Source organism: Typopeltis vanoorti, chromosome 10 (genome assembly GCF_054136105.1).
Source record: "Typopeltis vanoorti isolate ZY-2024b chromosome 10, IOZ_Tvanoo_1.0, whole genome shotgun sequence".
NCBI lineage: Eukaryota > Metazoa > Arthropoda > Arachnida > Uropygi > Thelyphonidae > Typopeltis > Typopeltis vanoorti.
In genome coordinates, this window is record NC_143558.1 from 131,561,439 (window position 1) to 131,581,927 (window position 20,489).

The window sequence follows — 20,489 nt, forward strand, 5'->3', positions numbered from 1 at the left end:
CTTTGTAAAAGAAGGTTTAACACCAAAAAAAATTCATTCTAAGTTCATAAAAATTTATGGGCACTCTTCTTCTTCGATTCTGACAATTAAGAAATGGGCTGCCAAGTTTAAACTTGGCCGTACCAGTCTTGAAGATGATCCATGTGAAAGACGTCCAAAAAGTGTAACATCACCAGAAATCATTGATCAAGTGCACGATATGGTATTGAATGAACTGGCAAGTCAAAGTGTGTGAAACTGCTGAGACTACAGGCATTTCAAAAGAACGTGTAGGATATATTTTGCATGAAGAATTGCAAATGAAAAAGCTTTGCGCAAGATTGGTGCTGCGCTTGCTCACAGCAGATCAAAAACACACTCGCATGAAAATCTCTGAACAGTGCTTGGAGCGTTTTAACAAGAATAAAACAGACTTTGTGCATCGATTTATTACTATGGATGAGACTTGGATTCAACCATTACCCACCAGAATCCAAACAGCACTCAAAACAGTGAACAGAAGCCAGTTGTTCAGCACCAAAAAAGACAAAGTCAGTTCCTTCAGCAGGAAAGGTCATGGCACTGGTGTTTTGGAATGTTTATTAATTATCTTGAAAAGGGTAAAACAATAACTGGGGAATATTATTACAATCTTTTAACCAGACTAGACGAAAAAATTTGTGATAAAAGATCCGGTTTGCAGAAGAAAAATATCATCTTTCATCAGGACAATGCACCTACCCACAAAGGTGTTTTGGCAATGGGAAAATTAAGGAATCTGCTCTATGAATTGTTGGAACATCGACCCTATTCCCCAGATTTGGCTCCCTCTGACTTCTATCTCTTCCCAAAACTAAAACTCTTCTTCGCTGGTTAGCGTTTTTCTTCAAATCAAGGGGTGACTGCAGCTGTAGAGGGGTATTTTGCAGATCTTACTGAGAACTACTATAGGGACGGGATAACAGTGCTGGAATAAATGTATTAGTCTTAAGGGAGATTATGTTGAAAAATATAAATAATTTTGAAATTATAAATTCGGCTTTTGATTGTTAGGCTGATTATTAAACCACTGGTCTTAAAAAATACAACAGAACCTATGGAAACAAGGTAGCACAGCCCTAAATCGAACCACAAAAAAAAAAAAAATCCAACTGAAACTCTCCAAACAATCCACCAATATTAATTCTTACCAAAGGGGGAAAAAAAGTTTCCACATCCACTTCACAAACATCTATGGCTTAAATGGCAGCAATGTAAATGATGTGAACCACCACCTATAGTCATCTAAACCAGAATAAATATTCCTGCCAGGACCCCAACTGGCAATCTTAACCACTGTTCACCTCAAATGCAAAACCACACATTAAACAGTTCTATCTGCCACAAGGATGGCACTTGTGCATTCATCGAAACTGACATAACATGCCAGACCCTGCAAAATCTCGAATCCCCATTTGATCTGCTTTGGCTCAAAATTTCCTTACTGGAACACCCTGCCCTTTTCTCTCTCTATCACTCTACAAATGCCATCAAATCTTTCAAAATAGTAAAACAATGACACCCTATGTATAACCCAAGAGCATGAGCTCGTCCGAGTTACAAGAAGTGTAACAATTACACAGCATAAATAGTACACAAAAATATGGAAAATATATTTAGAGAATAATATATGTGCGTGCATGCGTGCTCTACTCATATATACATGTGGAATAAGACCAATGCAGTAATTCAAAAAAAAATCATAATAGTACACAAAGATATCGACAATATATACAGAGAATAATATATATATATATTACATATGTACACATGGAATAAGAACAACGCAGTTCAGTAAAATTACTTGAATATTCTGTATTGATTAATTTCTCTTAGTATAAATTGGTTAATTACTTTTTATACAATTATTCTAAACAAATTTTCATCATTCTTATAAAAATTTAGGTATACTGTCTAACCAGATTTCTGTATGTGTTAAGAGCGGCAAGCCGTTGAAGATTTCTGGAGCCAAATAGATAGTGTTTGTGTATTATTTTTTTTGCACTTTAGTGATAAAATATTTTAAGCCTGCTTTTCTGCAGAAGTAAGTTTCTTTTCTAATACTTACGTACTGGTTATCAGCCTTGAGGAAAGTAGCATCCTGTAAATATTATTATTATTATTATTTGATACCTCCAGGGAGTCCAAGGACTCATCGAGGGAGGGCACCTGCTCTACAACTCTGCCTCCACTACTCAATCCACCAACTGACTGCAACTACACCAACGCCATCTACCACCGAACACCACCACTAGTATTTCCACAGACACTCACAAACATCCATGCCCACGGTGGGGTTTGAACCTGCCGCCTTTTGACTGGAGAGCAGATATGCTAACCACTCGGCCAGCCAGGCCAGCATGTAGTTGTCTAAGTGGAAGGATATTTAATACGGTATATTTAGTGTTCACGGTAGCGTCTCTATATTTAATGTTGGTTAAAATGCGTATTAATTTATTTTGTAAAGAGATTAATGGTGTCAGTGGGGTGTGATATGTTCTTTCCCCAACTTAGTATACCATACTGTACAACAGTTTGTATCCAGGCAAAACATAAGGTTCTTAACATTGTCAGAGTTAAGAATCTCTTTAAGAAGACTCGAGATAGCATAAATCTTATTTGTTGCATACTTCTGTAATATGTGGTTTCCAGCATAAGTTGCTGTCTATTTTTAATCTTAGGTAGGTTATAGTATTCTCATTTTCAATCTCCATACAGTTACAATTTTGGTTACTTTTACAGCAGTTCCAGTTATGTAGGAATATATGGATGGAAAAATTCGTTTTACTATTAGGTGTATTTTTGAGTTTAAAAATTATAAATTTTGTTTTTCCAGCATTCAGAGTGAGTTTGTTCACATGAAACCAATTTGTCACTAATTTGCAAATCTGTGTTCACCATATTTCACATTTCATTTACAGAATTTGCAGTGAATATCAATGCAGTATCATCTGCAAAGGTGTTTATTTACTTTCCTTGATAACTATAGGTCACAGAAGTCGATGTAAATTATAAATAGTACTGACCCAAGCATAGAACCTTGTGGAACACCACATTTTACCTGAAGAAAACTGCTATAACTTTCGTTGATTTTTACTGCTTGTGATCTAGATGTTAAATAACTCTTAAACCAGTCATGTGCACAGCCTCTAATTCCTATATTCTTCAGCTTTTTTTTAAATAAAATATCATGGGGTACTGTGTCAAAAACTTTCTGCAGGTCTAGAAAACTGCAAAAGTTAGTTTGTGTTAGTCTTGTGATGAATAAATCAAGTTTGTGAAGTTCATCAGTGCATGCTCAGTGTTTAGTTTCTGTCTAAACCCATACTGCTTCTTAGAGAAGTGGTTTTTTTTCTAAAAAAAAAGTTACTAATCTTTTTTTCTTACTAATTTCTCCAATATTTTTGAGAAAACCAGGAGTAGGGAGATTGGCCTGTAGTTTTGAAGATCATTTTTGCATCTTTTTTTTTATATGTTGGTATTACCACAGCTTTCTTAATTCAGTTGTTGTATAATGAAACCTGTGGAGCATTCATGACTAAACATACACATGTAACTACAGTAATGCACTCTAACTGTATGCGATTCCCAGTATTGTGTGAATTAACCATACTCATTATGTCCTATGATACTTAGGATGAAATATTGACTTAATTAAAAATTATTAAAATTAATTAAAAAATCTTATTACTGTGGTTACGTGAGTATGTTCAGTCTTAAATTCTGTTTGAAGTACACCAGTCATTAGCACAGAATTCCTGGCACTCCTGCACAATTCTGACATTAATATTATCGTGGCCTGGAGCAGAAGAATTTTTAAATTTCATTATAATATTTTTGATTTCATTCTCACAAGTAGGGAAAAAGGAAAATTGAACTCTCATTTCTTTAAGTTCGCAATTTACAGATGGATTATTAGGATTATTTACAAGTTTTTCATTGTCAGTTATGAAGCAATTATTAAATCTGTATGCTAACATTCTTTCACTGCGTTAATCTATATGATTGTTGTCCTCATTACTAAATCTTGGAAGTGTTGGTTCTCGGATATTTTTGTCCAGTGTATTGCTTACGAATTTCCATTGTTTTTTGGCACCACCTTCACATTTCAAAAATTCATTACAGTAATACTTGTTTTTCCCTTTTTTCAATTTTTGACTTACTTGGTTCCTATAATATCTGAAGTTATTCTCATAGTATTCGTTGTGAGGGTACGTTTTGGTGTTTTCTATATCCTATCTCTTGAGTTTTGCACGTTATGTCTTGCACAATAGCAAAGCCATTATCCATGGCTTTGCTATTGTGCCTGTTTCCTTGCTGTATGACAGTGGCATGTTGTATTTCAGTATCTAATATGCTAAACAATATGCTGTAAGCATTGTCAACATTGGTTTCAAATTGTATTTGTTCCCAGGATATAGTACTTAATTTATGTTTTAGAACAGCTTATTCTAGGTTACTGGATGCCGAGATCTTTTATGTCTGTAGATGCTGACTGTAGATGGATTGTTACTGCTATCAGAAAGTGATCTGTGATTGGCTGTTTTAACACTGCTCTCTTGACTTGAGTTGGACTTTGTTCTTATAAACACATGATCCAAACACAAAGCACAGCCATTGAAATCCCTCGTCGGGACTTTATATGTTGCTCAAAGCCAAACATGGCTAATAAAATCCATGAAATCGAGAGAATAACATCTGTCGCTTAGCAGATCAGGATTCATGTCACCAATTATGATAACATTATCATAATTGGTATTATGTAGTACAGTGTCCAGTTCTTGTGTAAGGCATAAAAGAATGAGATATATATAAATAGCCATTATGTAGTAATTGTAGTTCTCTAAATAAATGTTAACATTCTCGTCTGTTTCCATTTTTGTAGTACTAATGTGTGTAATAGTTAAATGCCTTCGAGCAATGAGCAATAATTCCCCAGATGTGTTATAATCCCTACAGTAATAGTATTTTTTAAATCCTTCTAAATTTTTGCATTTGTTAGTATTTTTTAGTATTAAAATATCTATATTATAATCCAGGTAATTTAATATTAGTTCTGGATGTTCCATTTTATCTCTTATACTTCTAATGTTTAAATGCAATATTTTTAGAATAGGCTCATTATTGAAATATAAAAATCTTTCTAATTCTGTTGGGTCATTACAAATTATACAATTTTCAAAAGCAGTTATACTAATATCCATGTGCTTATTATCCATTGTAAAGTAATCAGGGATTCTTTCATTATTTTTAAAGTTTTTGGAAGTCATCTTTGCACTTTATCCTCATATGTGCGACATGTCATCTTTTCTCATGAAGATAATAATAAATTTAGTTTAATCCTTTATCCAAGTGTGAGCAAACAAAGTTTGCACCTGAAAGTATCTTCAGGACTGGGTTAAGGTGATATAACACCAGGGCAACTCGTTGCAAAGGTGGAGCAAGCTACCAACACTCCTATCTCAGTATCTCCTATAATGCAAAACACATCTCCTTGCGGCTATGTCTAATGTTATGCATTAAGGGAAGGGCCACTACCCAGACTAGTTTCGACCTTTATTGAAGTCTCTTCAGTGGGAGCCAGGCCAAAGTGGAGATATCAGGCAGAAGCATTAGCAGGTCATCTCTACCTATAGGAATTGCCAATTGGTGTGCCACCCTTTTAATAATTTACTCAGGATTTAGAGAAAGATGTTCAAAGTTTATTTTTCACTTGGTTAGAGTATAATAAATTTAGTTTAATCCTTTATCCATGTGTGAGCAAACAAAGTTTGCGCCTGAAAGTATCTTCAGGACTGGGTTAAGGTGGTACAACACCAGGGCAACTCGTGAAAAATAAACTTTCAACATCTTTCTCTAAATCCAGAGTAAATTATTAAAAGGATGGCACACCAATTAGCAATTCCTATAGGTAGAGATGACCTGCTAATGCTTCTGCCTGATATCTCCACTTGGGCCTGGCTCCCACTGAAGAGACCTCAATAAAGGTCGAAACTAGTCTGGGTAGTGGCCCTTCCCTTAATGCATAACATTAGACATAGCCACAAGGAGATGTTTTTGCATTATAGGAGATAGGAATGTTGGTATCTTGCTCCACCTTTGCAACGAGTTGCCCTGGTGTTGTACCACCTTAACCCATTCCTGAAGATACTTTCAGGTGCAAACTTTGTTTGCTCACACTTGGATAAAGGATTAAACTAAATTTATTATACTCTAATCAAGTGAAAAATAAACTTTGAACATCTTTCTCTAAATTCAGAGTAAATTATTAAAAGGGTGGCACACCAATTGGCAATTCCTATAGGTAGAGATGACCTGCTAATGCTTCTGCCTGATATCTCCACTGGTATAGAGAATCAATCGACCGTGAGATGCGGTGATTGATTCTATATGAGATGCCCATATAGGGTAACGGATGGCAATGCTGAACCAATGAAGTTTAACTGAGGTTCGGCTGTTGCTGTTATCCTGGGTTAATGAGTTCGCTCTCTTAGGTTTTGCCCTAAAGGAGCACCTTGAGTCTCCGGGGAAAGTGTTCTCCGGCACGGCCCGCTGAGGGGTACTTGCCAGTGAATTATTTTCCTCGGAATATGAGCGGTTCTGCTCAGTGGTCGGGGAGCCCGTCACTGAGTGGAACCAACGCTGAGATTAGGACGGTCTTTCGCCCACTATGGAGTGGGCTAGAGATCGTCCGTATTTTTGAGATTTCACCTTTACTTACATAGTCGGTGATTGATTCATTCAATCCAATACCCTTGGAGGGTAATGGATGGCAATGCTGTAGCCAATGAAGTTCTAACTGAGGCTCGGCTATTGCTGTTACCTTCCTGCCATGATCAGAGCTTTAATAGCTCAATAACACCTTATCCATACACTGTCCTCTACAGATAACAGGGAAGATGAAAAGCATTCTTGCTTCGCCCCTTTAAGACAGTCCTTATAAGGACTATAAGGATGACATCTCCACTTCGGCCTGGCTCCCACTGAAGAGACCTCAATAAAGGTCGAAACTAGTCTGGGTAGTGGCCCATCCCTTAATGCATAACATTAGACATAGCCGCAAGGAGATGTGTTTTGCATTATAGGAGATACTGAGATAGGAGTGTTGGTAGCTTGCTCCACCTTTGCAACGAGTTGCCCTGGTGTTGTACCACCTTAACCCAGTCCTGAAGATACTTTCAGGCGCAAACTTTGTTTGCTCACACTTGGATAAAGGATTAAACCAAATTTATTATACTCTAACCAAGTGAAAAATAAACTTTCTCATGAAGAGTTTACTGTCTTTGATTCAGAGAAACTTAGCCTTTATCCTGTTTATATTTTTTTGCTGCATACAGTAAATGCTTCATGTTTGCAGTCAACTGTTCATTTAAGTATATTTTGCAGTCTTTAAAATTACTACTTATATCTTTAGAATTTATTTTGTATTTTGTGTTCTTGTTTCCTTCTAGCTATCTATCTCTCATCTCCTTAGATCTGAATTTTACAATAATATGTTTTAGCTTGTTTTTTTGTGCATTATGGATTCTGTGGGCTGCTTCGATCTCCTTCTAATTAAAATCCACTTAACGTTTTTGTGAAATCTTTTTTATTATTTCATATATAGGGAGGGCGCTAGTGGGTCAGGCGCTACGAACGTGCTTTGAAGAGCTCCTGATTCAGATAAGTTTTACTAGGAATAATTAAGTATATATGCGTAATTGTTTAAGTAAGAGCGGCTGTAAACGTTGTACGCTACCGATAGTATTAGTGTGGGTTTTTTTTTTTCTTGCTTAAACTAAATACGAAAACGTTAATATTAGACCTAGTAACCTGCAGAGAAAAAAAAATAGCGGCTGCATTGTCATTCCATAATTTTAATTTGGATTTCAGTAGGTTCGTTAAGTGTGAGGTCTGTTATATGTATTCCTTCGATTACATAAATGATTTGTGGATGTTTAGTGCGGATGGAAGAAGGGTGTGTGCGAAATGTGACCTGAACGAGGAATTGATGAATGCGAATATGAAGTTGATGACAGAAAGTGCTAGTACCGATTGTGTCGTGAGTGCACGTTTGAAAGAGAATGGCGAGAAAGACAGGCGAAAAAATGTTAAAAAATCAGGAAAAAAGAAAAAGAGCGATTTGACAACCGTAACGGATGTTAAAAGGGACGAAAGTGAGGCGGAAAGAAACGAAATTGAGAGAACGAATGAAAGTAGAAATGGCGTGGTGCAGAAACCGCAAGTAAAAAAAATCGAAAGAATGAATGATAGCGAAAAAAGAATGACTGATGGCGAAAGTTGGACGCATGTTGGAACGAAAGTACTAAACCAAAGAAAGATGAATGACAGTAAAAGTGAAAAGAATGATAGCGAAAGTTGGACGCATGTTAGTCCGAAAGTACGGAAACAAAGAAAGATATGTGAGAGTGAAAGTGAGAAGAATGACAGTGAAAGTTGGACGTATGTTGGACCGAAAGTACGGAAACAAAGAAGGATGAATGAGAGGGAAAGTGAGAAGAGAGGGTCGAGAGTTAGAAAGTTAGAAAGATTTAATGATAGAGTGAATGTGTCGCGAGGTTCAGAAGGTGAATTGGATTTGATGAAGCAAGAAATGAAATGGATGCGGAATGAAATTAAGAGAATGCAGGTCAAAACTATTAAAATAAATCATGATGGCATGAAAGAGTTAACAAAAGATGAGCGAGTGGCGTTGTATGGCGACTCCATTATTAAAGGTGTGCTAGAGGATAAAATGCACAAGGTATGTTTTCCAGGCGGTAAAATGAGTAGAGTGATTGAGGCATTGAACATGAGGCGGGAACGAGCAAAAGAGTTAATTGTATTAATTGGAACAAATGATTTGAGAGAGAACAAAGAGCATGTCAAAATGAATGTCAGGAGACTGCTTGGAAAGATAAAGGAGAATAGTGTGACAGGAAGGGTGGTCAGTGTGTTGCCTAGGTATGATTGTGGTGAAATGAGGCGGAGAGCAAGGATTATGAATGATATTCTGGCTGAAATGTGTGAGGAGATGGGAGTACAGTTTGTTAATGTGTGGAATGAGTTTGAGGGACGAAGTGAGCTGTATGGGAGCGATGGACTGCATTTGAGTGGTTATGGTGTGAGTCGCTTGGAGAGACTGCTGCTGGAAGGTAGAGAAGTGAATAGAGAGAATGAATCAGATCAAGAGGGGAGTGATGTGGAAGAGCAGGAGAGTAAGACAGGAGAGATTGAAGGAGTGGAAATGAATGTCGAAGTGAGTGGTATGAGTATAGATAATGAGAGAATGGGTGTGCAAGAGGAGCAGGGAAACGGGGAGGCTCAGGGTGGACAGGGATACACAGCGTGAGAAAGGTGGATGCTCCAAGAGGAGGTGAGAGAATGTGTAGGCAGGAAAGTAATGGGATGATCAGGGATCAAAAGGAAACAGATGGAATTGCAAAGGGTTCTAAAATGAAGAAGCAGAAAGGGAAATGGCCCCAGTCCAGCATGGAGAGATCACATCGAGTGAGTGGTATCAGTGGAACTAGCTGTAGATCCAGAAATGAGTTGTTGTGTTTGTATACCAATGCTAGAAGTATAAGAAACAAGGCGGATGAAATGGTTGCACTAATTGCGTCTGTGCACCCAGAGATTGTCGGAATAAGTGAGACATGGTTAGATGAGGATGACATCCTGACAGGAATAGAGATGGAAAGGTATGATGTGTTTCGTGAGGATAGAAGGGGTAAAAAGGGAGGGGGAGTGCTATTGATGATAGAGAAAGAGTTATGTCCATACAAGGTAGAGATGCAAGGGGGAAATGGGGCCAGTGGTTTTGAGGCAGTATGGTGTGAGATAGAGGTGAATAGAATCAAATACTTGGTGGGATGTTGTTATAGACCTGGTAATGTGGATGGTGGTGATAGTGAAATGTATAGTCAAATAAGCCAAGCAAATAAGAAAAGGGTGATCATTATGGGTGATTTTAATTATGGCAATATAGACTGGAATGAAGAGATAGCAACTGGAAGTAAAGAAAATGAGTTTCTTGAGTTTTTGAGGGATAACTACCTCAGACAGTATGTAACAGAGGGCACAAGAGGATTAAGGGTCTTGGATTTGGTCATCTCATCGGAGGATGTAATTATCAATGAGGTATCAAATCATCCACCAATTGGTGAAAGTGACCATGAGGTGATTACTTGGGTGGTTGCCAGCAGTGCAAGGACCCCTGTGAAAAAAGGGTATATGTGGAACTACAAGGGGGGTGATTATGAAGAGCTCAGGAGACAGCTTGCAGGTGTAGCATGGAATGAGGAGTTAGCTGGAAAAGAGATCAATGCAGCTTGGGGGATTTTCAAAAAATATTTAGTGGATGCAATGTCTAAATGTATACCACGGGTGAGAAGGTTAAATAAGTTAGGTGTGAGATGGATGAATAAAGAGATTAAGCATGCAATACAGAGAAAAAGGGCATTGTGGAGGCAGCATAAGAGAAGTGGAAGTAACCAATTTCATGAGTTCTACAAAGACCAGGCAAGGAGAGTGACTTGGTTGGTGAGAGTAGCTAAAGAGAGGTATGAACAGCAGTTAGCTAATGAAGCCAAAAAGAATCCTAGGGAGTTCTTTCGATATGTAGCCAGCAAAAGAAAGAATGATTATGGAAGGATGACATTGATTGGAGGAAATGGTATAAAGACAGCTGTTGCAGAATGTGTGGTGGAGATACTTAATGAGCAGTTCATAAAGATCTTTCAATCTTGTGAATGTGACTTCATGGAGAGATTAAGAGCAGTTGATGATGGGGAGGAGAGACTGACTGTAAGTGAGCAAGAGGTGTTTGGGGAGTTGAGTAAACTAGATGTAAATAAGGCTGTGGGACTTGATAATATATCGCCACGTATTCTGAAGGAATGTGCCAGAGAGTTGACACCTGCCTTGACATATTTTTTTAATACGAGTCTTGCACTTGGTCAAGTCCCTAAAGAGTGGAAGGAGGGCAAGATTGTGCCACTTCATAAAGGAGGTGATCGAACTCAAGCATCAAACTATAGGCCTATCTGTGTGTCGGGTGTTGTGGTTAAGTTGTTGGAGAAGCTTGTGAGAGCTAGAATCCAGAGTTGGGTTGACAACAATGGTATAATCTTTGATGGACAGCATGGATTTGCTAAAGGGAGGTCGTGTTTTAGTAATCTACTTACTTATTACAATAAAGTGACTGCTTCCTTGGACAGAGGAGAAGGATACACAGTAATATACTTGGATTTCGCAAAAGCTTTTGATAGAGTACCTCATGATAAGTTGACAGTCAAACTAGAGCAGATGGGGTTGGATATTAGATTAGTGCATTGGATTGGAGACTGGCTATCTGATAGGTATCAACAAGTTGTGTATGGGGGTGCAATATCCAGGAAAAGGAAAGTCACTAGTGGAGTGCCTCAGGGATCTGTTTTAGGGCCATTACTATTTAACTTGTATATTAATGATATTGGCGAAGATTTGGATGGAGATATTCAGTTGTTTGCAGATGATGCAAAGTTGGGAAGAACCATAAAGAGTAGTGAAGATGTTGTGGCCTTGCAAGAAGACTTGAATAAATTGAGTGATTGGGCAAGCAAATGGGGGTAGAGTTCAATGTTGCAAAATGTAAGGTTTTAGGGTTTGGAAAACAAAGATGGGATGCAGAATTTATGCTTGGTAAGAATATATTGTTGGAAGTAGAGGAAATAAGAGATCTGGGAGTGATAGGGGATAAGGATCTAAAATTTAGGGGTCACATCGCCAAAATTGTGAAGACAACACAAAGACTTCTGGGAATGATGAGGAGGACACTGACGTGTAGAAGTAGGGAGATTCTTGTTCCATTGTATAAGGCTTTGATTAGGCCACACATGGACTATTGTGCCCAGATTTGGTCACCTGGTTTTCAGAAGGATGAGGAGATGTTGGAAAGGGTCCAAAGGCGACTGACTAAGGTAGTTTCTGACCTCTGGAATGTCGAGTATGAGGAAAGATTGAAAAGATGTAATTTGCAGAGACTAGTGGAGAGAAGGAAGAGGGGAGATATGATAGAGACCTACAAGTTGGTAAGGGGTTGCTATAGGATCAATGGTGGAGAAGTTCTACAGCGAATAGTGGGAGATCAGGGGAGAACCAGAGGTCATCCCTGGAAACTGTATAAAGAGGGTGTGAGTAGGGGAGTGAGAGGCAGGTTTTTTTCGTGCAGAGTTGTGAATGATTGGAATGCCTTGCCTGAGAGTGTGGTGTCTGCAAGGAGTTTGAATGTGTTTAAGACCCGGTATGATGAGATGTGTGTGAGATAAAAGGACCTCCTAGATGAGTCTTTGACTCCATGAGGTCTTGTTTAATAATAATAATAATAATAATAATATGCTTTCATGGGGCTCTTGAGGGATAGTTGCTATTTCCAAATTTCTGTTTATGGCTGGTTGGCAGAGATCATCAACAGTGTGATTAATTAATTTAAGATTGCACTGTAATTGTAAATTGGAATGCTCCAGTTCTGTATTTAAGTTCTTTAATTTCCTCTGTTAGCACAACTATCGTTTATAAAAACTCGTCTATTTTGGCAGATGTATATTCAGCAGAAGTTTTCAGTTCAATTAACCCCTTCTTCAGGTCACAGATCACACTCATTAAATAAACAATGGACATTGCTGCATTGGTGTTCAGGGCTGAGTGACTCATTTGCCTGCGAGTACTAGGTCAGCACTGGAATGTATACCGCTTTTGGACAAAGGACTTGACCGCTGTGAGCTTGTTTGCTCCCTAAATTTGCATGGAATGCATTTCCAGTTCTGCTTTCTGTCTTTTGATCGTTTCTTTTGTACTGACTTTCACTCAGTTCAGCATAGTAAAAACGATAGTTACTGTTGCAGTTAGAGTTTATGCACTTTATAATAATCTTGTTATCAACGGCTATTTCCTCACATACTTTGCAGTGTATCGCCATTTCCTAAGATTAGCAGAAAGTTAATCCTTTAGCTCTTTATTCTACTTGCCTTGTACATAAGTCAGAAGGTTATGGCAGCTGTTGGAAGTCCTCAGGTTTCGACATATTTTTCATACACTGTTAGGACACTATTAGAGGCAATCCCTGACTTTTTCAACTATCTCTCTCTAAAGTTAATCTTTTTGCAGTCAAAATAGCCCAATAGTGAGGTCATCCTTCTTCGGGACTTCAGTGTCCCCAACACATATTGGATTCCCTTCTCCAGTTTCACTGAACAAGCAGGAAGTGATAGTGAGGTGTTTACCATTAGCAATGAGCTATAGCAGATCAATCTCCCTTCCAGAATACCTGACAACACCCTCCACTTTGCCAACACATCTGACCTCTTCCTAACAAGCTCGCAGTCCAAGTATACTGTGGATGTAAGTTTTCCTCCTGGTAACTCAGATCACAATTTCATACGTCTCTTTTACCACATACCAACCTTCACCCACTAGTTCTCAGTCTTGTGTCCTTTGGTGCTCTTGTGTACCACAAGGGCACCAAATGGGATGACTTCCGTGACTTCTATTTCTCCTTCCCATGGTCTGATCACAGCTTCAGTTCTTCTGATCCAAACACCTGCTCAGATCAAATAACAGAAATCAACCTCATAGGAATGAAGGCTTTATTCCATTCAAAGTTCTCAGACACCATCCAAGTCTTGGTTCTCAAAAAAAGTGTGCCAACACAGTAAAAGAAAAAAACCTGCATACCATGAATTGCCCAAGAGTAAAACTGCAGCTGCCCAATCTGCCTATACTGCACTTACAGCTGTAATGGAATCATCACCAAACCCAAATTAGACACTGAAATGGCCAAATGGCAGTCACTCCTTCTAGTCCCTTTCAACAAGGCCATTGGGTGCAACTTTTGCCTTCCCAGGTTTCTACCACTCTCATATCCAGATGGTACTGTAGTTACCTAATCTGAACACAAGGCCAACTTTCTGGCATCACTCTTCTCTTCTAATTCCTGAATTGATGCCCTGGACAAAGTTTGTTCTACTCCACCAAGAATGGCTCTCTCCATATCACCCATACTCTTCCACAGAAAGAAATCTGCAGAATCCTTAATAACCTGAACATAAGGTATCTGGTCCTGACAGCATCCCACCAATTGCGTTAAAAAATTGTGCCCCAGAACTAACACACCTATCCTGTATCACCTCTTCAATATATCCTATTCAACAAGAATCTACCCTACAACATGAAAACAGGCTCACATCCTCACAGGAATGTGGGTCTGTTTTCCAGTTGTTCCAAATCCAGCCCAACCCAAAGAAAAGTTATAAAAGTCAACCAATGAACTACTATCCAACTGCTCTCACCTTTGTTCTCTCTAAAATAGGAAAAGGCTATCAACAGCCAACTCTTGAACCACCTTTAGACCTCCCAAATAATCAGTGACCGATAGTATGGATTCCACCACTCACAATCTACAGCTGATATTCTAGCCTTCACCACCCAAGACTCAAGAAATGGAAAAATTTGATGAAACTCACATGAAGACATCCAACGTTTCAAAGGCATTGGATTGGATTTGGCACAGGGTCATACTTAGCAAACTGCCATTCTATGGTCTGCCACCAACTTTCTTACTGGTTGCGAACTATGTGTCATTGTGGACGATTTCCTCTCCTCAGATTTTCCCACCAATGCAGGAGTCCCCAAGGATTCCTTTCTTTCATCCACTCTCTTTGTCGTGTATATAAATGACCTGCTTTAACAGATTTCCAATCTTATCCATAGCTTTCCTGATGACGGTACATGCCAGTCCTCCTTTTCATTTGACAACCCTTGTAGTGCTTAAGTATTAGTATCCTCAAGATCCACCACGACCAGTAGCCTGAACTCTGATATAGCTATATCCCAATGGAGCAAGGACGACCTTGTAGATTTCAATGTCACCAAAACTTAGTCCTGTCTGATCTCTCACAAGAAAGAGCTCCCATCCCTCTCCTTTACTTTCAGCAATACTGAGATCCAAACAAAATCAGATTTTCCTCCTTGGACTGACTTATACCTCTGATCTTTCCTGGCACTGCAGCAGCCAAAAAATTTGAGGTACTTTTTGCACAAGACAGGTAGACAGTGCTCTGCTTCATACCTTCACAGCTGGTAACTATATATAATTCTCAAATGCACCCAACCATGGAATATTGCTCCCATATTTCAGGTGGTGCATCAAAATCCTCACCAAGAATGCTCGATTCTATCCAGAAGAGGACAATCTATTAATTAATGATTCCTCTCTCACATATCCATTTCAATCCCTCTCGCAACACATGTTCAGATTCTGCCTTGTGCCTCTTATGTAGACAGATACTTTCGTGGACAGAGCTCTGCTGATTCAGCCACTATTATTCCTCCACTTTCCTCCAAAATCATTAGAACAAGAGCCACTTCTAACCAACACCCTTTTGCATCTTTAAACTCACTGAACAAACTGCATTGCCTCTTCCTTCATTCCATCTGCTTCTGTTCTTTGGGGCAGTCTTCCCCACAGAATGCAACTTTCAGATGTTCAAACAAAATGTGAACAGATTCCTCCTTACTTCTTGTCCACACATAGCACTAATGCTATAGGTGCTGTGACCTTTTATGTGCGAGAATCAAATGTATATGGGAAAAAAAAAAAAAAAACTGCAGTCTATCTAATGAGAAATATTAGACTTTTTGTAGTTTGCAAGTTGCTGTAAACTAAAAAAAAAAAATCAATTTAACACTATATTTTGACAGTAGAATCTTCTCTAAAAGACATGAATATGTAAAAAAAAAAAAAAAAAAAATACAGCATTTAATGATACTAACTGTACTAAATGTTCATAAAACTTTTTAAAATTAACTTACCTTGACTGGCATCTTAAAATTTAACTTTTCTGCATAGAGTGTAAGAACATCCCATGTTGCATGCAACTTAACAAAATGTGTTTCACCATCCTGAGAACTCTGTAAATATGAAATCCTCAGACTATAAACTAACCCTCACATATAAATATATGTGAGGGTTAGTTTATTTAAAATAATTAAAATTACAATCGAGCCATAAAAGAATGTTTACTTCCTTACTAAATAGCTTAAGGAAATGACAACATACAATAGAATATACATTAAAATAAATTTTAATACACTTTCAATATTTCGGCAATTTCACATTGTAATTTTCACAGGAACTTAAAAACAAGACATGTGCACACAAGCACAACACACAGTAAATCAGGACGAAGCAGGAAGCTATTCTTTCTCCTAAAAAGTCCTGATGGTGCCCCCTAGTGGCAATGTTGTTATTCTTGGCCGATTGGGCTGAAGGTTTTCTGATGTGGATTTCCCAAATTTGGGGTAGTCTCATGTAACCAAATTTGTTGAGGTTTGGATTGTTTCTTAGGGCTGAGGCTGATTCCATGAATAGCCTTTCGTATCTGAATTTACTACGGTGTATTATCATGGCTTTCTTCCACCGTATTCTATGACAGGCATCCAGCGCATGGTCTGCAAGACCAGAGTACTGTATTGGTGAAACCAGATGTAGTCCTTGTGTTCTGAAATTCTGATATTAGCTGTCCTGCCTGTTTGGTCAAAGTAGGACAGCTTACAGCTGCAAGGGACCTGGTATACACCAGGTAGGTCTAGGGGGAGAGGTTGGTCTTTAGTGGAGCAGATAAGGGATGCCAATTTTTTATATGGTCTGTAACAAGAAGTTAAGTCGTGTTTTTTTAGGATTTTTGTAATTCTTTTTGAGGTGCCTCGGATATAGGGAATGGTGATGGATTTAGAGTAATCCTTGTTGTGAAGGGGGGGAGGGGGGGTTATGGTTTATTGGTTTCAATATTTTTTGGATTTTTTTTTTTGTGGGGGGGGGGTAGCCATTGGCTGAGAAAGCGTTGAGAATGTGGTTTAGTTCTGTGGTCAGGGCATCGTCATTTGAACAGATAAGTTTAGCCCTGTTGTGTAGTGTCTTAATGACTCCATATTGTTGTGAGGGTGGAGGAAGGATTGTTGGTGAATGTATCTGCCTGTATGGGTGGGTGTTTCTATAAACTGAGAAAACCAAGGTTCCATCAGGCTGGTGGGTAACTAGTGTGTCTAAGAAAAAGGCAGTTGTTTTTTTCTTCTTCCAGGGTGAACTCGATTCTGGGGTGTTCGTTGTTTAAGTGTGTTAGGAAGGAGAGGAGTGCATCGGAGCCATGTGGCCAAATAGCGAACGCATCATCAACACAGCAAAGCCATATGGTTGGTTTTTGTGGGGCAGAGTTTAAGGCTTTCTCTTCAAAAGTCTCCATAGTTGGCCACAAGTTGGCCAAGGGTAGGGAGAATGGGGAAACTATGGCTGTCCCCTCTATTTGTTTGTAGAATTTTCCTTGCCAAACAAAATAGCCTGAATTCATTGTGAACTGAAATAGGGTGATATCAGGAGGAAAGTTAGCTTGGATTAGCTCTAAGGATTCTTTGAGTGGGATATGGATAAGGAGGAGACATCAAAACTGACCATTACGTCAGTCTGTTGGAGTGTAAGGTTTTCTATGCTGGCTTTGAAGTGGGCTAAGTTTTTTGTGTGTGAAGGTGTGATGCCAGTATAGTGTGTGAAAGCTTTGGCCAAATGTTCAGCTAGTTTGTATGTGGGAGAATCAATGCCATCCACTATGGGACGTAATGGCACATTTTCTTTATGTATTTTTGGGAGTCCATATATACGCGGGGGGGGGGGGGGGGGGGGTAGTTAAATGGTTTTAATTTGTTAGTGACTTCTACAGGCCAAGAAGTGATCTTCTTAAGAAGCCTGTGGAGTTTTCTAATTTGTGAGTCGGTGGGGTTGTACTCGATAGAGAGGCAAGTAGCCCGATCTAACAATAGAGCATTCAGTTTACCTGTGTAATCTGTTTGGTTAAGCAATACTGTGGCATTCCCTTTATCAAAAATCCAAAAAATATTGAAACCAATAAACCACAACCCCCTCTCCCCCCTTCACAACAAGGATTACTCTAAATCCATCACCATTCCCTATATCCGAAGCACTTCGGAAAAAATTACAAAAATCCTAAAAAACATGACTTAACTTCTTGTTACAGACCATATAAAAAATTGGCATCCCTTATCCGCTCCACTAAAGACCAACCTCCCCCCCCCCCCCTAGACCTACCTGGTGTATACCAGGTCCCTTGCAGCTGTAAGCTGTCCTACTTTGGCCAAACGGGCATGACAGCTAATATCAGAATTTCAGAACAGAAGGACTACATCCAGTTTCACCAATACAGCCACTCTGGTCTTGCAGACCATGCACTGGATACCAGTCATAGAATATGGTGGAAGAAAGCCATGGCGGTGTATTAAATTCAAATTTTCGTATTTGAATTTAATACACCGTAGTAAATTCAAATACGAAAGGCTATTCATGGAATCAGCCTCAGCCCTAAGAAACAATCCAAACCTCAACAAATTTGGTTGCATGAGACTGCCCCAAATTTGGGAAACCCACATCAGAAAACCTTCAGCCCAATCAGCCAAGAATACCAACATTGCCCGCTAGGGGGCACCATCAGGACTTTTAGGAGAATAGCTTCCTGCTTCGTCCTCATTTACCATGTGTTGTGCTTGTGTGCACGTGTCTTGTTTTTAAGTTCCTGTGAAAATGGCAACATGACGTTGCCGAAATATTGGAAGTGTATTAAAATTTACTTTAATACACTTCCAATATTTTAATGTATATTCTATTGTACGTTGTAATTTCCTTAAGCTATTTAGTAAGAATGTATAACCAACGTCTAAGCCTTTCCACGAGAAAAGAATGTTTGATGTGGAGATGAACTTACAAAAATAGTAAGAAAGATTTAATTTTTAGAAAGATAATACAAACTAAAGCTTTTATTAATAATTAAAAAATCTTAGTGATTTAGTTTTAAGGTTTGCATAAGATAAAGGAAATAAGTGTAATCAAAGTTCACTGCATAAGATATTCAGTTTTTAAGGTTAAAGAATTATATATTTCTTTTTAATGTAATCACAAACATCCAACTGTGCTAACACTACAGAATTCTTGTACATTAAATGATTTGAGAAATAAGGATTTTAACTCATGACAGTGGTGATAATCATGATGGTGATATTTGATGACTCTACACTGATGGAGAATATTATAGTAGGAAAGGACTGTGCTACTGAGGTATGCTAGTTGTGAGCTGATACAAAAAACAGAAATGATGAGTAAGATGATAGAGAAATTGGGCAAGAAGAAAGTGCTGCAGTTTACAAATGCATGGGATGAATTCAGTCAGAAGGATGAAAATGTATATAAAGTGAATTATATTGATTTTTACTAAACTAATTCAAGTACACTTGCATTAGTTTTCTCTGGTCATTTTCCTTCCAGTACTAAGCTACACCAAATATATAGAGGTGCTTTTTATTACTGGTATATTTAAATATACCAACCAAATATAGAAATTCCCTTAATTATCAGTTTCTAATAAATCTTGAAACAAACAGCTTTTTTTTTTACCCCTCTACATATACAGTATTTGTTTCTATGGAAGCACTTATATGTCCATTGCAAACGTGTCCAAGAATTTGGAACTATATACTAACAACAAAATTATACCCCATTATTCTGTGTTCAAAAACTGATTGTAGAAAGAAAGAAACCAGCGAGTAGTGCCAATCAATTTTAGTGCCATATCATGTCAAATAATGAAAACTAGAGACCACAAATATGAGAGTCCTGAGAAAGATTAGGGGTATGAATAGATGGCATCAATGGCAATATCATATTAAAAATGAGAATTTTAGGAAAGAATATAATATAATAAAAGAATATAATATAAAAAATGTAAGCATTCAGGAATGTGTTAGCAGAGCTAATCTCAGGTGGTATGGTCACTTACACAGAATGGTAGAGGAAAGATTAGCAAAACAAGTGTTCTCTGCCAGGTTGGCAGGAAAAGGACCCAAAGGAAGACCAAGATATAGGTGGACTGATACAGTAAAAAGTGCCTTAGAAGACAGAAATATAAGATCTGATAATGTTGGAGTCTTGACAGATAACAGATTGATTTGGAGGAAAATTGTTGATAAATTAAATTTATCAACAATTTCTTTTTGTAGTAATATTTCTTCATGTAGTACTATCATAATATCCTGTACATCCCTTGAGGGTACATGTCAGGAATTTGATGATGATATTTGATAAAAAGAGGTACTAAAAATGAATTTATTTATATTTTATTTTATTTATTTATTTTTGTAATTATGGTTGAAAATTCATAGTATTATTTTAAATGCAACAAAGAGTAGGAGATGAATGTGTGCATAAATAATGCTAAAAGAAAAAAAAACAAAAAAAAATCAAAAAATAAAATAAAATAAAAGCAGTTGTTGAAGTACTAACTAGAAATTATTATTACGGGCAACTCTAAGGAGTCAGACTCATCGAGGGAGGCCCTAACATCATGTCAAGAACAACTATTCGACATTCACACAGTATCTATCATACCTCACCTTGA

The 20,489-nt window shown here is 38.0% G+C and overlaps 1 protein-coding gene across 1 annotated transcript in view; it reads right to left on the reverse strand.

Moving 5' to 3' along the window:
- The window catches only part of LOC150102798 (anoctamin-5-like), a 621,013-nt gene that overhangs the window by 495,825 nt on the left and 104,699 nt on the right, over window positions 1–20,489 (reverse strand). Inside the window, exon 4 of the mRNA XM_090398743.1 lies at window positions 15,847–15,945. Coding sequence (XP_090254869.1) covers window positions 15,847–15,945 — 99 coding nt within the window. The remainder of the gene's footprint in view (window positions 1–15,846; window positions 15,946–20,489) is intronic.